At 36.2% G+C, this 15,161-nt stretch overlaps 1 protein-coding gene across 2 annotated transcripts in view; it reads left to right on the top strand.

Annotated features, from left to right (window-relative positions):
- The first annotated feature begins 4,805 nt into the window (after window positions 1-4,805).
- The window catches only part of DMD (dystrophin), a 2,259,822-nt gene continuing 2,249,466 nt past the window's right edge, over window positions 4,806-15,161 (top strand). Inside the window, exon 1 of one of the 2 annotated variants that reach the window (XM_082446317.1) lies at window positions 4,806-5,615. In XM_082446317.1, coding sequence (XP_082302443.1) covers window positions 5,534-5,615 — 82 coding nt within the window. In that variant the 5' untranslated portion in view covers window positions 4,806-5,533. The remainder of the gene's footprint in view (window positions 5,616-15,161) is intronic. The other variant, XM_082446321.1, reaches the window with a different exon arrangement.

Raw genomic sequence — 15,161 nt, 5'->3', positions numbered from 1 at the left:
CTATAGGCCTTTTAAGCAGTCACCTAGAAGTAACTGGCTCATCTAAAGAGAGGTATTCTAGCCTCTCTAGCCTTAAAGTTTTGAATAAGAAAATGCTAAGAAGTCTATCTTCTATATTTGTTGAAATAAATACAACAGTATGGGTTAGGGAGAAGGAAGATTTGCAAATGGCTTCTTTTTCATTGCTTGACCATCTACACCAGAGGGTTTCCTGGCATACTTGAAACTAACTTTTGAAGATGTTTGTAATAGAATAAAATAATGAGCAACATTTCTAGCTCTCTACTCTCTCAGTCTTTCAAAGCTTAAGCATCTCAGAGGTTCACAGAATCTTTCTTCATTATTAAAACGACACAGTTTCCCTTTTGTATGTTCATATATATGTTTTTATACAGTTGCTTGTACAAACAGTATACATCCTCATATAGTTGATGTTTTTCAATGAGATACTATAAGTATTAAACTACAATTTGCTCGTTTCATATAACAATATTTCACAAATATATTTAAATATATTCGCATGTAGTTTGAACCCATGTTTATTTTTAAAATGAAACTTCACATGGAAATATACATAAAGAAAATATATGAATTATAAATGCACAGCTTAATTAATTTTTACAAAATGAACGAGTATATCTCCCAGAACAAGAAACAGGCATTACAAGAATCCCAGAAGCTTTCCTGTTGCCTGACCCCCAATCACTGCATCCCTTGAAAGATAACTAGTTTTATCTTCTATCACCATAAATTGGTTTTACCTGCTTTTAATCCTTATGTAAATAGAAGTATAGAGTATGTACCTTTAGTGTTTATTTCTTTCACTTAAATTATGCCTGTGGAATCCATGCATGTTATTGCATGTAGCAGTAGTCCATTCGTTTCATTGCTATAGCATTCATTTTATGAATATAGCCATATATATTGATCAGTTTTACTGTTTATGGATAAAAGGGTTGTTTCTAACTTTGGCTGTTATGTAAAATGCTGCAATATTGTTCCTGTCTTTGATGCAGGTAGTTTTTGTTGTTGTTGTTGTTGGGAATATACCTAAAAGTGGGATTTATGTGTCATGCAGGATGCATAATTTTTGCTTTAGTATATTCTGCGAATGGTTTTTCAAAGAAGTTGTGATTTTCACTCCTGTAAAGCGTGTAAGAATTCCAATCACACCACATTTTCATCAATATTTAGTATTTTCAGTTTTGTTTTGATTTTGATTGTTGCCATTACAATGGGTGTGTAGTTGTTTTGCTTTGTGGTTTAAATTTTAATATCTTGATGGCTATACAATGTTTAACATCTTTTCATATTTTTATCGGCCATTTGGATATCCTCTTTGGTAAAACATCTATTCAAGGTTTCATTCATTTTGTTAAAATTGGGTTTTGTTTGTTACTGATTTGTATGAGTATTTTATGTATTCCAGGTACCTGTAGGTTTTTTACATACACACACATATTTCCCACTCTGTGATGTTCATTTTCAGTCCCTTACTGAGGCCCTGTGACAAATAGAATTCCTCATTTTAATGAAGTCGATATGCCAGTCTTTTTCCTTTAATCTTAGTACTTTTATATCCTGTTTAAAAAAATGTCCATCCCAAGGTCATAAAGCTATTCTCTTATGTTATCTTCTAGCACTTTCATTGTTCTTCCTTTAACAGTTTTCACATTTAAGTCTAAAATCGAATCTCTAATTGACGCCACACTGTTTATTGAGAGGAATTTTCATTCCCTATGAATTGTAGTGCCACCTTTGTCATAAATCAGGTGATTATCTACATATGTGAGTCTATATTTTCAGTTCTGTTCTATTGGAGTATTTGTCTATCCTCATACCAATAGCATACTGTTTGAATTACAATAGCTCCATAATAATTTGTAAGATCTGTTGATGAAAAATTCTCCAACTTTGTTCTTTTTAAGATTGTCTTGGCTATTTTGCCGCTTTACGTATACACATGCATTTTAGAATTTACATACACACACACACACACACACACACACACACACACACACACACACACTCCTGATGGGATTAACTGGGGTTTCTTTGACTACAGATCAACTTTGGGGGAATTTACACCTTTACAACCTCCATCCTACCAATCCATGAGCATGTTATGTTTCTCCATTTATTTAGGTTTTCTTTAATTCCTCTCATTTATGTAATTTGTGTTCAGAGTTCTTGCACATATTTGATGTTTACTGATGGAATTATTTTTTAAAATATCACTTTAAAATAGTTTATAGAACTATTTTATAATAGTTTATAGCTCATATAATAAAGCGTATTATGTAAACAATATAAACAAAGTTTATTATATAAACAATAAGTTTATATAATAGTTTATAGAACTATAGAAATACAGTTAATTTTTGGACATTAACATGACATCCAGAAACCTTGTTAAATCCACTTATTAATTGTAAAATATTATCTGAGGACGCTGAGTTTTCTACGTATATGTAGTCTGCAAACAATAACAACTTCATTCTCCCTTTCCAAACCTCATAACTTTTACTTTGTTTTCTTGTTACACTGACTAGTATATTAATTAAAGTAGTGTTTGCTATTATTTATAGATACATTTTAGCAGATCAAGGAAGATTCCTTCTATTCCTAGTTTACCAGGAGGTTTTATATTTTTAAAATTTTTTGTGAGTGTGAGTTAAATTTTCCAACACTTTTTCTGCATTTATTTTTACCCTTCATGTTTTTAATGTGATGAATCACAATAATTGGGTTTCATGTATTAAAATGAATCTTTGCTTGCCCAGATAAAATGCACTTCATTGTGATACATATATTGTTGTTTTAATATAGCACTGGAGTTGGTTTGTTTTGATAATAACTTGTTTAGGGTACAAATCATACTCTTTTTCTTTTAAGTAGCTGCATAATATCCCATGGTGTGATATGATATAATTGCTTCAGTGGTTTCCCAATTAAAAGACATTTAGGTGGTTTTCAGTGAATGTCTTCTCAGAAATAAGGCTTTAATTAAAAAACCTTATATATATCCTTATATACTGGTGATTTTATTTCTGTAAGATAGATTCTTAAAGAGGTATTGATGGGCAATAGGTTATGTACATTTTAATAGCTATTTTCAGGTTATTTTCTTAAAATGTATCAATATCTCACCAGTGTGGTATATGAATGGCTTTTTTTCTCACCCACTTTCCCGAATTGAATGTTATTCCATTCATTTGTTCTTTCCTCTATCTGATGGGTGGGAAATATCTCCTTTTGCCTTTTCCTGATTATGAGAAGGTAGATAACTTTTCAAAGGTTTATTGGTTATTTGCATGTTCTCTTTTGTGGATTTTCTGTTCAGGTTATTTGTTCATTATTTTTTAATTGGATTGTTTGTTTTTTAAAATCAATTTGTAGAACTTTATTAAAGTAGAGATATTAAACCTCTGTTCAGATGTTTTAATCTCAGTTTATTGTCTTTTTGCTTTATTATAAAGTCTTTGGCTTTATAGAAAATTTTATTTCTCACGTACTTGAAAGTGACAATTTTCTCCTTAAAGTCATTGCAGATTAGTGTTTGGTTCAAGAATGCCCCCATAATTTAAACTGTTACATATTCCTCATTTATTTGGTTTTATTTTGTATATTTGGATCTTTACTCTATTTGGAACTTATTTTTATACAGTTTAAATTACAGGAGTCTAACTTTATGGAAACACCATTATGATATATTCCATTTTTAATGACTAAATTGAAATGTCATATGTAGTGCATTCCCTTTGGCTGGATATGTTTCTGTATTCTATTCTGTTCCATCATTTTGTTTATCTCTGTACCAATTCCTTACTGTTCTGATTAGAGTAGCATAATAATATAAACTATAGTATGCCACAATCTTTGTGATTAAAAAAATTCTGGACAATTGTTATACTTTTATTCTTTTCTGATATAGGAGCTATGCTATATCTCTGAATATTTCCCATCTGATGAACTTGTTAGAAAGAGCATTGATATTTCTGAAAAGAATAGGCATTTGGGAAACTTAAGAGGTCTGCCTATAAATAACAACAAAGACAGATTTTCAGTAGGCATAACATCTCAGGCTGATGCCAATTGAGAAATACCAAGTTGAGACTCCATCCTGAGAGCTGCTCTACGCTTAATCTAAGGAAATTCTGGAGCTAAGCCTAACTACTACGTTTTTGTCAACTTAAGTTATCCACTGTCATGCAAAAGGCCAGTCTGGCAATGGAAAACAGGTATTAAAAATATTATGTTTTTAATCTAAGGCATTATAATGGGAATGGAAGAGGGTTACTGATAAAATTGTCTTGATGAAGGCACCCAATCGGCTCTTTCATCACAATGTTTTTCAGACTTGATTGCCCATTGGAATCACCCGCAAGCTTTTTAAACTCCTGATGCCCAGGTGAGAGTCCAGAACAATTAATCGTCATCTCTGGGGGTGGAAACCAAGCCTTAGTGGTTTGTAAAGTTCCCAGATTCCACTGTCTAGCAATGTTAGAGAACCAGTGCTTTAGAAGAGGGTAGGAATCTACTCTGCATGAAAATGCAGAAGAAAACAAGAAAAGAAAATCCTTAGCTGTTGCTAGGCCCCTTGCCAAGCTCTTCTTGTAAAGTTAATTTGTCTTTGGTAGGTGATGGGCAGGATTTGGGGTGACTGGGCTTCTGCCGGAAGAAGTGCAGGATGAATTATATGTGTGTCAGGGTGGGGTGCGGGGGGAGGAGTAAGGATACTAACCAAATGAAAGTCGCTTCTGAAATTTTTAGAAAATAAAGTCATATGAGCTGTTTATAGTCCAATCTAATTCTAGCTTCAGTGGTGGGAGGAAGGGATGGAGGAGCCAGTCAGAGTGAATATACACACTGAAAGAAGGGTGGGTAGGTTTGGTGAAATCTCCTAAGAAATATGATTATTCTCAGCCTATATTCCCCATTTCTGGTCAGTGCATTTGAGTCAGGATACAACCATGGGGTACACACGTGCGAGTGACCCAGACAGCAAAAGCCAGTGACCCTTCTCTTCAGTGTAGTCATCTTATAAGTGGCAATGCTAAATCATTCATGACCTCATGTGCTGCTTTTGGCAAGCGGCTCCCTAATTGCTCCTGTTTTTGCATCGATTCTGCGCAGCGTGGAAAAGCGAGTCTCCAACTTGCTTGTGGATTTATTGACCACCGGGCCCCTCCTCAGCTTTCACCTTCCAGGCCTCGCCCACTCTATTTTGGGGGCAGGAGCTGGGACACAGCACCTGTTTCCTCCTCTTCAAGCATGGGCTGGGCATTTTGACGGCTTCGCCTTTCCACCAAGCCAGGTGTCGGTGTTTCTGTATTTTCCAGCTCACCATCCCTCCCCGCCCCCCTACGCATCCCTATTTCCGTGGCTGAGGGCCCGGGGAGAAGAGAAATCCGCCCTCACACACCAGAGCCCCAGCTAGCTACCTGCTCTGGAGAGCACCAGGCGGACCGCGCGGACCCACCTGCCTCCAAAGTTTGGGGCGTGGGGGAGCCGGGACACGTGGCGTGTGGCTATGGCTCAGCCTGGGGGTCCGGAGCAGCCCCGGGAACATGCCGCTGGGGACGGATTCACCGACGTCATCAGGAGCCGAGCTGGTAGGAACTTGCTGCCTTGCTTTTCCGTGTGGGGTCTCGAGCGTTCCGGCTTCTCTCCGCAGAGGCTGTGCCCTGGAAGTTAGTACAGGGTTTTGGAAAGTTGTTGTGGCGCTGAGCGGAGGAGCAGCAGGGGACTGTCACCGCGCCCCCGCGCGCGTGGGGAGGGCGGGGAACCACGCGGGGAACCACGCCGGGCGCTTCCGAGGGAGGAGGGGGAGGAGGGGTGCCGCTCTCCGGGAAAGCAGAAACTCAAGTTTTTCTTTCGGGTCAAGTAGATACGGGTGGGCATTTTTTTTTTTTAAGGGAACCACCGGATATCGGTTTTATTATGCGATTGAAACGGGTTTTAAAAATATAAAGGAACGAGCAAACCGACTTAAAAGAAATATTGTCCTACGTAGTCTTTCAGGAGGGAGGGATGGGGAGGTGTAGAGAAGGCGTGCCTGGTCAGGGTGTGGCCAAGTGCAGAGTTAAGAAATCTGAGAAGTTTCACCTTGCTTTGTATCTGTGCTGAAGGAAAATGTCAGAGGGGTGACAGGAAGGCTTTGCATGCCTGGAGCGTAACTAGGCGAGTTGAAAACCAGTAAAGAAGAAGGAATGAAAAGTCTAAGGGTTTTTTGCAGCGTTACCACAGTGAACTTTCCCCCATGTGTAAATTTCATTTGTAGAGAATCTTCTAGTGTTTGGTAGCCTGGCCTACATGTGCAAACACTTGTAAACCAGGATAGGTCTTGAAAGCTGTAAATGGAAGCAGCTGTTAAGCTTTGCTAAAGGATGAAGTTTCAGCTGCTTGAATCTGCTCCTCTCACCCTTGGAAATACACCAAATCGTGGACAGCAAAATAAGGGGACCCTTCCAGATATTTTTACAAACATTGCTGGATGCTGAAGAGGACAGAGGTGTAAAGTCACTGTGCAAATGTATTTCTGACGTGAGGTTAAAGAAAATATCACAGTAGAAAACAAAAAAACGAGTAAGAAACACAGGAATTGGGTAAACTACAGATCAGCAGAGTTCAGAAGATGGTAGAGCAGGCTTTCTCTTCACAAGTAGTGTAGGTTGGTAATGATGCCTATAAGGCAAAAATGAATGGTATCTCTGACAGTGCCTTGGAGAAATAGTTTTCCCTAATTTAAAAATCACACTTACCTTCTTCTTCTCCTCCCATTAATAACCTAACATGCTTCTCTGATTTTAAAGGGAAGAATGGTAAACTTTCTTAAATGGAATGCCCTTCTCATTGAACTTGTAGGATAATAGAATTGTCTTTAAGTAGTCACCCTAAAATAACAATTTGAAAAAGTACATTGGTTACTTTCATACGTTGCTTTAAAATTGCTATTGTTTATACAGTTTATTAGACAGTAACTTGTAGCTATAATCATCTGAAATGCGCATAAGGATATCTACTATAAACCTGTGAGAGTATTATTTTGGGAGAAGTGTGGTAATTTAAGGAATAATTCTACAAAGAATTCATTGTCAGTGCATGAGAGAAGGAGAAAAAGATCCACAAATTCTCAAAACTAGGGTTGTGTGAATTTATGTATTGTGGAAATGGCTATTTTAAATCCATCTCTAAAGGAAATTCAACCTTTCTGTAACTTTGGATTGCATATCAGATACTACTTTGAGTCACTTTTTAAAATGCAGTTATTTACTTTTTTTTTTTTTTTACATTTGTGAAATTAAGCTTTTAGAACTATGAGACGTTCAGGTGGGGTGAGTGATAGGTCCAACTGGTTATCTAATTTTCACAGCCTACCTTTATCTTTTTGATAGGTCCTTCTAAGGGTTTAGAGCCCATCCAATAGAATATAATATTTGCTTTGAATATTTTAGTTTCTCTACCTTTATGAAACCAGTGGTTTTGTTTTATATTATTTTTTAGGTATTGATTTTTTTAAAATTCTGAAGCATAAGGGGCAGCTGCTATTAATAAGTGCTTTTTGTAGCCAATTGCTATGCACGGCAAAACATGTGGTGGGATTAACGGTGATGCCAAAAAAAGCAAACGGAAGAACTTGCTACACTGGCAATACCTATGTCTCCCTGCTGCCTCCTCCTTTCTCCCAATTTCTCTCATATATTAGTTTCTAGACCTAGTTAAATGTCAAGGGAAATTTTACAGTGCCTCAAAGGATATAAAAATAAGCTTTACATAAGATGTTTATATTTTTAGCGGCACTATTGGAGATTGTTTCTTACACAGTTAATAAGTAGAACGTCTAAAAATCGAAGACACAAAGATGATTATAATAAACATTTGTAATACATGGTCATACTTCATTAGATCAGTTTTATACAATGGTCTTGGTTCATCATTTGATGAGAAGTCACAACAACGTGGAACTTTGAGTATCCCTTATTTTTTCCTATCACGACTGCGTATTCTTAACTTGTTTCCACCATGAACTTTGACGTGGTTATGGTTTACATACATTACCTCAGTAATCATGAGAAAGCCTATGCCTTGGGTGAAAACTGTTACAAAATGAATGGCTAACCCAAACCAGAACTGTCCCCTCTGGTATAAAATTCAGATATCTTAAAGGTAAAATCTCACCATTTAAAAGCATTTCAGTACAGTATTTACAACTGTCGTTTTCTTGTTTGGATACTCAAATATGGGCATTTGATCTCCTATTGATTGGGTACGCTTTCCTGTAATTAGAAACAGCTCAGTGTAACATAAACAGTTCCATGCTGTTAATTTTTCTAAACCACATGTGAATTTAACTGACTGATTTCTTTTAAGACATTTTTTGCGTGTGTGTGTATGTGTGGTTTGTATTCATTTGGCATCTCCTGGCACATCTTTAGATGCTTTATTGGCATAGAATAATACATGAATAATTGAGTAAAGTGTACCTATGGATTTGTGTCACGAAAGATTTTTTAACCTCTTGAATGCTGAAATAAAATTCAGGCATTGTCTTCAGAATAAAATTAGCTGAGCAGGTTTTGCTTAAAAATATAAAAATTATTTTTGGTTCGATCTTGGAGTCCGCTATAACAATATATTTCTGGTGATCAATTTTGCATTGATAGAATCCTATTTTATTCCAAATTGCAACTATGGAAGATTGTTACACCAAAATTTTGATAAATTTTTTTTGCTTATTTATAGCGGTTACAAAGAGCCTATGGTAAAGAATAATATATATAAAAGTTAGGCCGAATGACTATTTTAAGACACACTTGGCTTATTTCTTTAGTATTTTAACTATCCTTATTAAAAAAAAGAATGCAATGTAAGTGAACTTATTTTTTTCAGTTTGAGCTAATGCTCTTAAATCATACCCTATGCCACTAACAGTTAGATATTCTCAGAACAAACCAAGAATCAAATTAGACAAAGATATTGGGGATTTTACAAGGGAAAAAGTAAGAAATCAGAAGACATTTTGAATAACCATTCTTTCAGAACTGCCAATTATTTCAGTTGGAAATATTTTCTTACTAGCCATTTAATATCTAAAGAATCACTTTGGTAATGAAGCCTGTACTTATCCATCCCAAGAAAATTATATGATCTTGTCATGCTGAAGGAGTGGGGTAATTCATTGTGCATGTTTGTAGAAGAACTACTTTGGTGCTTAAAAAAAAAACAAAAACAAAAACTTGAGTGTTAAGATTTTGCTTTGCTTTAATATATAAGGATTCCTATCCACAGAGACCTTGCTAAGGAAATTGTAGGGAATACTCTTCATAGATAACAGCCACTAAAGTATGTTGTACTATAGTGTAAGTTTTCTTCTCTTTTAGGTAATTGCATATGACAGCAGCCCTATTGTAAAAATAGATAGACCTAAGGACTAGAAGAGTGGAAAAACTTCCCTTTTCATTCTGGATTATAGGCAAAGCCATGCAAATTTATGGGAGCTGAAATATGTTTTCATGCAAGTTATTTAACATTATACCAATGTTGTTTTCAAATCTGTGTACTAAATTTTCTCTGCTGTGATAGTGAATTAAATTCTATTCTTTCCTCCAAGGAGGAAAATTGGAAATTTTCCTATTGAGTTAATAAGTACATTTGGCTTGAGACTGAAAACAACTTCTAAGTTTGCACTTAAAGTTTTTCCTGAAGTTGATAACTCCTTCCAATTTAATAAAGTTAGCCAATTTATCTTTACATTCAGTAATTCTGAGCTCTGTGTTCCTCTCTGTAGAAATTCTGTTCTCTATTATAATGAAATTGAAAGTAACATTAATGAACTCTAATAGTTTTATGAAAATGTAGTTAGTTATTGGGGAAATATCCAGTGATGTAGTGGAGGTGGTTTGCATTGGCTCATGAGATCCAATTGTATGAATCCCTTCCTATCTGCATTTTCAGTGACATCACTGTTGGTCTCTTGAAATTTCCATGGTGGGGAAAGACTACAGAAACCAGCAAATACTACTCATCAGGGCTTTTTTTTTTGTCCTTTAGAGGGAACCAGTTATTAAATATTCACTAGTACAACACTAGAACTATGAATGATGAGAGAAATTTAAACTGGAAGACATCCATTATGTTGAGGCCATGTATCGGTTAGGTATGCATTCCACTGAATGTAACAGAAAACCCAGCTAACTGTGGTCTTAACAAATTTTACATAACAAGATGTCTGGAGGTAGGCTGCTTCTGGTATTGGCTTGACATCTCAGTCCCAACAGGGCTGGTGTGTCTGATTCTCTTGACCTTTTCTTTCTAATTACAAGTTGACAGCTACTGTTCAGGTACCACTTGAGTCCAGAAAAAAGGAAAAGAAAGCCACCAGTTACATCTCCTCCAGACTCACTCCAGTGGACTGCTGCTTATATCTCATAGCAAACACTGTGTTCCATGGTCATCCTTAGATGCAAATGATGCTAAGATTGTGCATATTGAGCTTTTATAGCCTCTAATGAATTTTGGTAAAGGGGGAGAAGGGTAAAGGAGTAGAAATACTGTTAGCGTATCCTGTCATAGGAACTGGTTTATTTCGTTTACTTCTTACTGCTGGAGCTTTCGTCATGATAGTGCTTAGAGGGCCATTTAAACCCCCAGGTGTTCCTGTTTATGCAATCATAAATTTAAGTTAGGTTTCGGTTATGAGCTCTCACGTCTTTATGTCTTAGAACAGGTGAAGCCCATCATAGGGCATGGTCTTAGATTTAATAGCTGTGAATCTGTCCCTAGTTTAGGGACATTAAGTCACCCTTTCATTTCTGTTCTCCAGTGAAACCTGACCTGATCCCAGGAAACTGGCATGCTATTTTGAGAATGGGCACAGTTTCACTCTGACAGATGACAGCAACTGCAGGCATGCCTAAAGACAAGCATAGTATGTACATTGTGATGGTATAGGGCTATATTTCAGTCTTAGAAAGCTGGCTGGAATGACCACTTTTGAACACCTTCCGTACCTGTTCTGTCATTATAGTAACTGAAAACTGGTCCATCTGAAAAACAACTTTTACTGTAAAATGCCCCCATCTGCCGTGTCCCTCCTGCACACTACCCTGCTCCCATTGCCCCTTCTTATAACATCCTTTGAGGTAGTACTGAAGATGAGCTCTCAATGCTGAATTTTTAATATTTAGGGTAGGAGAGTTCTATTACCATCATGTGTCTGTCCCAAGGAATTGTCTTTCACATGTCAAACCATCACAAAACATGAATGGAAAATGGAGAAAGAAAACATATTTTGTGGTTTGAGTATATATGTCAAATATAGTAACTTTACACAAATGTATTTAATTTAAAGAAGCTCTGACTCAAAAGCAAATTGTAACAAGGATTACATCCATGGTATGAGTTTGCTAAAGATTAAAGGGGAACTGAATTTTAACTAACATATGAAAAGACAGGTAGTAGGTTTGATCTGGTGGGGAAGCCACTGGATGTCTATGGTTATGTGTTCTAAGTTAAAGAATATTGGTTAGGCTCTTCAGAAAACTCATAAGCAGGAATTAGCATTTGTGCATGAGATTTGGAAGCAGGAGTAAATCTGATGCTCTTGGCAATAATTTTATATATTGAGCGATGTAACCATGTGGGGAATTTTTTTTTAAAATATGAATGCCTAGTTGTTTGGGGGGGCTGTGGCCCTGGGTCCTAAGTCTCCTCCTGGAATTCTGACGAGCTCCCAGTTTTGAGAAGCTCTGGCTTTTGTCTTTGGGTTTTTGTTTTCAACTTGCTTTTGGTTTTTAATCATCACAGGCACCTTCCTAGATTGTTTGCTCTGTAGTGACTGTTGAAGTTAGTTTCCTGTTTTTCCTATGGTGAAAGTACATGAAAGATCAGTGGCAGTTCTCAGTTCACAAGCTCTCAATGATTGATACTCACAAAGGTTGTCTATACCCCTACTCTGGACGCTCTGAAAATACCGTGCAATATCTATTGTGATAGAAATCAAAGAGGACCCATGAGTTAGAAGAAAAGTAGAGAATAACCTGAAAATCAGCAATAGCTGCCTGAACTTACCAGACAGTTACTAGCTTGATTAGTTATTCATACCTAAATGTGAAATAATTTTCAGTTGCATTCTTTCCAACATTCATCTGAGATAACTTACATTGCCCAAATTGGACTTTTGGGTGGGGCCAGGTGGAAGAGGGGTTTTCTTCGACGTAGATGTCACAAAGTGGTGCATAAAGGGGGAAATTAAGCTCAAGGGTGTGTTCTTTGAGATGTAGTGTCAAAAATGGAGAAAGGATTCCTTAGAGCATGTACCTCTAATTCTTGAGAGCCTCAATGCTCCTTATTATATTGGAGCAATATATAACACTACTTCTTATTATATTTCTTAACTCCGATTTCCTGCTTGAATCTAGAAGGTGTGTTTTTTGGTTTCACCAGCTTTAGAGCTTAAAGCAAAATGTACACACTCTACCTTATTACTATGATGTAGAAGATTTGAAGAGAGAATAAAGCTTTATTGTAAAGGGGACTTGATAAAACTTAGGATTCTGATATATCTAGCAAGTTTTAATGCAGTCAAAGAAAATTGATTTTTGTGCATTGTACCTGTAGTTATCGCTACACCAAAAAACAAAAACATGGGGGAATAGCTATTTCTCCTCTTTACCAATTTCTTTCTTTTTTCTTTTTTTCTCCCTTAACCTTCTCATTTCCTTCTTAAACTTCATTGTCACTCCTTTCAGAACTGAAGTTAATGCTATCAATACTGGAGTACAATTAAATTGATACGAACAGACTCCTTTGGAATGGCTTCCTTCCTTTGCCACAATTTTGTAGCATTAGGCCCATGGGGAAATCTATTCCAAGTTTCATTATGCCAACTTTCAATTCAATTTTCAGTTAAATCTTGTACAAATTTTGGACTGCCTGCATGTTATTTTACAACATAACTGCTATGTTTAAAAATTTTGGCTCATTTAAAATTAGGTTTGTGAATCGATACAAGGACTATCTGATGTGGTTATTAGAAACATCCAGGACAGACAACAATCATACTCCCTTAGTGCAGTGGTTCGCAAACTTGAGTGTGGATCAAAAGTCTCTGGAAGGCTTAAAACACAGATCAAGGTGCCTCTCCCTCAGAGTTTCTGATTATACAGTGGGACTTGAGAATCTACATTCCTTACAAGTCCCCAAGTGCTACTGATTCTGATGCTCTAAGGACCACACTTTGAGAAACAGTGCTCTATTAGAAAAGTTAGGAAGGAATTAGTGAACCATCACTTGTTGGTAAAAACATGGAGGAATTGGTAGTTCTTTGTTCCAGGAAACAAAGAACAATATAACACTGTTCAGAGCTATTGAAGGTGGACTTGTTCCTAGTACACTAAGTCCCAGTAACATTAATATGAGCTGTCCCTTAATCCCTTCTGGCTTAACCTCTATCTGTACGTTGAAAGAGAAGGCCAAGGCAATTGACATGACTGAGGACGTCTATAGACATGAGTACTTGTTAATGAACTTAATCATAAATTCTATGTATTCTTGTATGTCTTTTACTTTTAAATTACTATTAACTCTGATACAACTAATTTTATGTGAAGTGTGTGCATAGTTGATGTCACCAATAAACGTGTGATATACAGATGGCCCATGTTCTTGGTTAAGCTGTTGGTCCATACCAAGTGTTTTCCCTCGCTTTTCTGCTTTGCCAGGAGTGCTGCAGAGCCCCTCCATCCACGCCCAAGTCCCCCAAACATAACCACTCAAGATAGACAACCACAGAATGTATTTCTAATAAATCCAAAATTCTTCCAAAGAAATGTCACCAGTCAAAAGTATTTTATTTTAATTTTTTGCTACCTACCACAATATGTCAATTTTTTTCCCTTAAATTCTTCATTAAACTGTCTTCTCCTTTTGAGTTTTAATAGAGTTTCCTGGTGTGTACTTCATTGAATTATATGGGCTGTTAATACTTTTTGGTGATCAAATAAGTTTGTGACACATGGGGTAAACAAAGTTAATCAATTTCTTAATGCCTGATTTCTGAGAAATTTTATCGTGCTTAAGTGCATGATAAAGCTTGAAGAGAAGGGTGGAGTTTTCCAAACTTATTTTATCATGGACTTTTTTTTTTTTTTTTTTTTGAGAAGCATTTTGTGGATTGTTGCTTCATGGAACTCGGGAAATTGAAAGTGTAGATGTGAATGAATTAGAATATATCAACCCATTGATCCATTGGTTTATTCAGCTGCTCAGTGTTTTCTCTAAAGGCTCTGAGGCCTTAGTCCTTGATTAAGAAAAAAAAAACTTCCCATTTCTAAGAGGATCGTTCTGATTTTTTAATAGCATATAGTTTTTGTAATGATTATTGACAATGTTCCATTAAAAAATTGACAGAATATAACTAAAGTAAAAATCACAGAAATAACCCTCATCTAAACTGTTAATATTGTGGCTTGTATGTGCATGTATGTACATACTTAAACATATATACATGCACATATGTTTGCAGACACAAGGTATTAATATTATATATGTGCATTTTATATAAATGGGATAAGTTGCCTTTACAGATGACATTTAATTAAGTGTGGTAATACAGACATGTGAGTAAACATAATGTACATACTGTTCTGTAATTCTGTAATATTTACAATTATCTTGTACATCAATGTAATACAGACCTATCACTGCATCATTACATTTTCTTTGATAACACTCACTTTAATTGGATGTGGGTGGCATACTAGAATCACGAAGGTGGGATTCAAAAAGGGCTACCCATGCACCCCGAGTCTTTGAAACTACTGTGCAATATATTGTGGGGAGAGTTGGAGGTGAGATCTCACATCCACCCATGAAAAGATGTTTTTTGCAAAATATGTCTTATAAATGTGGTTTCTACCCTGAATTGGTTACATAATTACATGAATCATTTAATTCATGTTCAGAGTTTCTGCTTCTAAATGACAGACAGACAGGGACTGAATTGATTCCTGGTCAGTCAGAGATCCATACAGAAGGAAATAATTAAATAGATCTAAAAGACCATGCAAAATGAAACTTAGTGGATAAGAGGGAATATATGGCATGTGGCGTGTGGCTCAGAGAGACATAAAATGAAGGTGGAAAGTCTAAACTGTGCA

Source organism: Balaenoptera physalus, assembly GCF_965194825.1.
Source record: "Balaenoptera physalus genome assembly, chromosome: X".
Lineage (NCBI taxonomy): Eukaryota > Metazoa > Chordata > Mammalia > Artiodactyla > Balaenopteridae > Balaenoptera > Balaenoptera physalus.
Note: the sequence above shows the minus strand (reverse complement) of the source record. Positions and strands in the feature narration are given on the sequence as shown.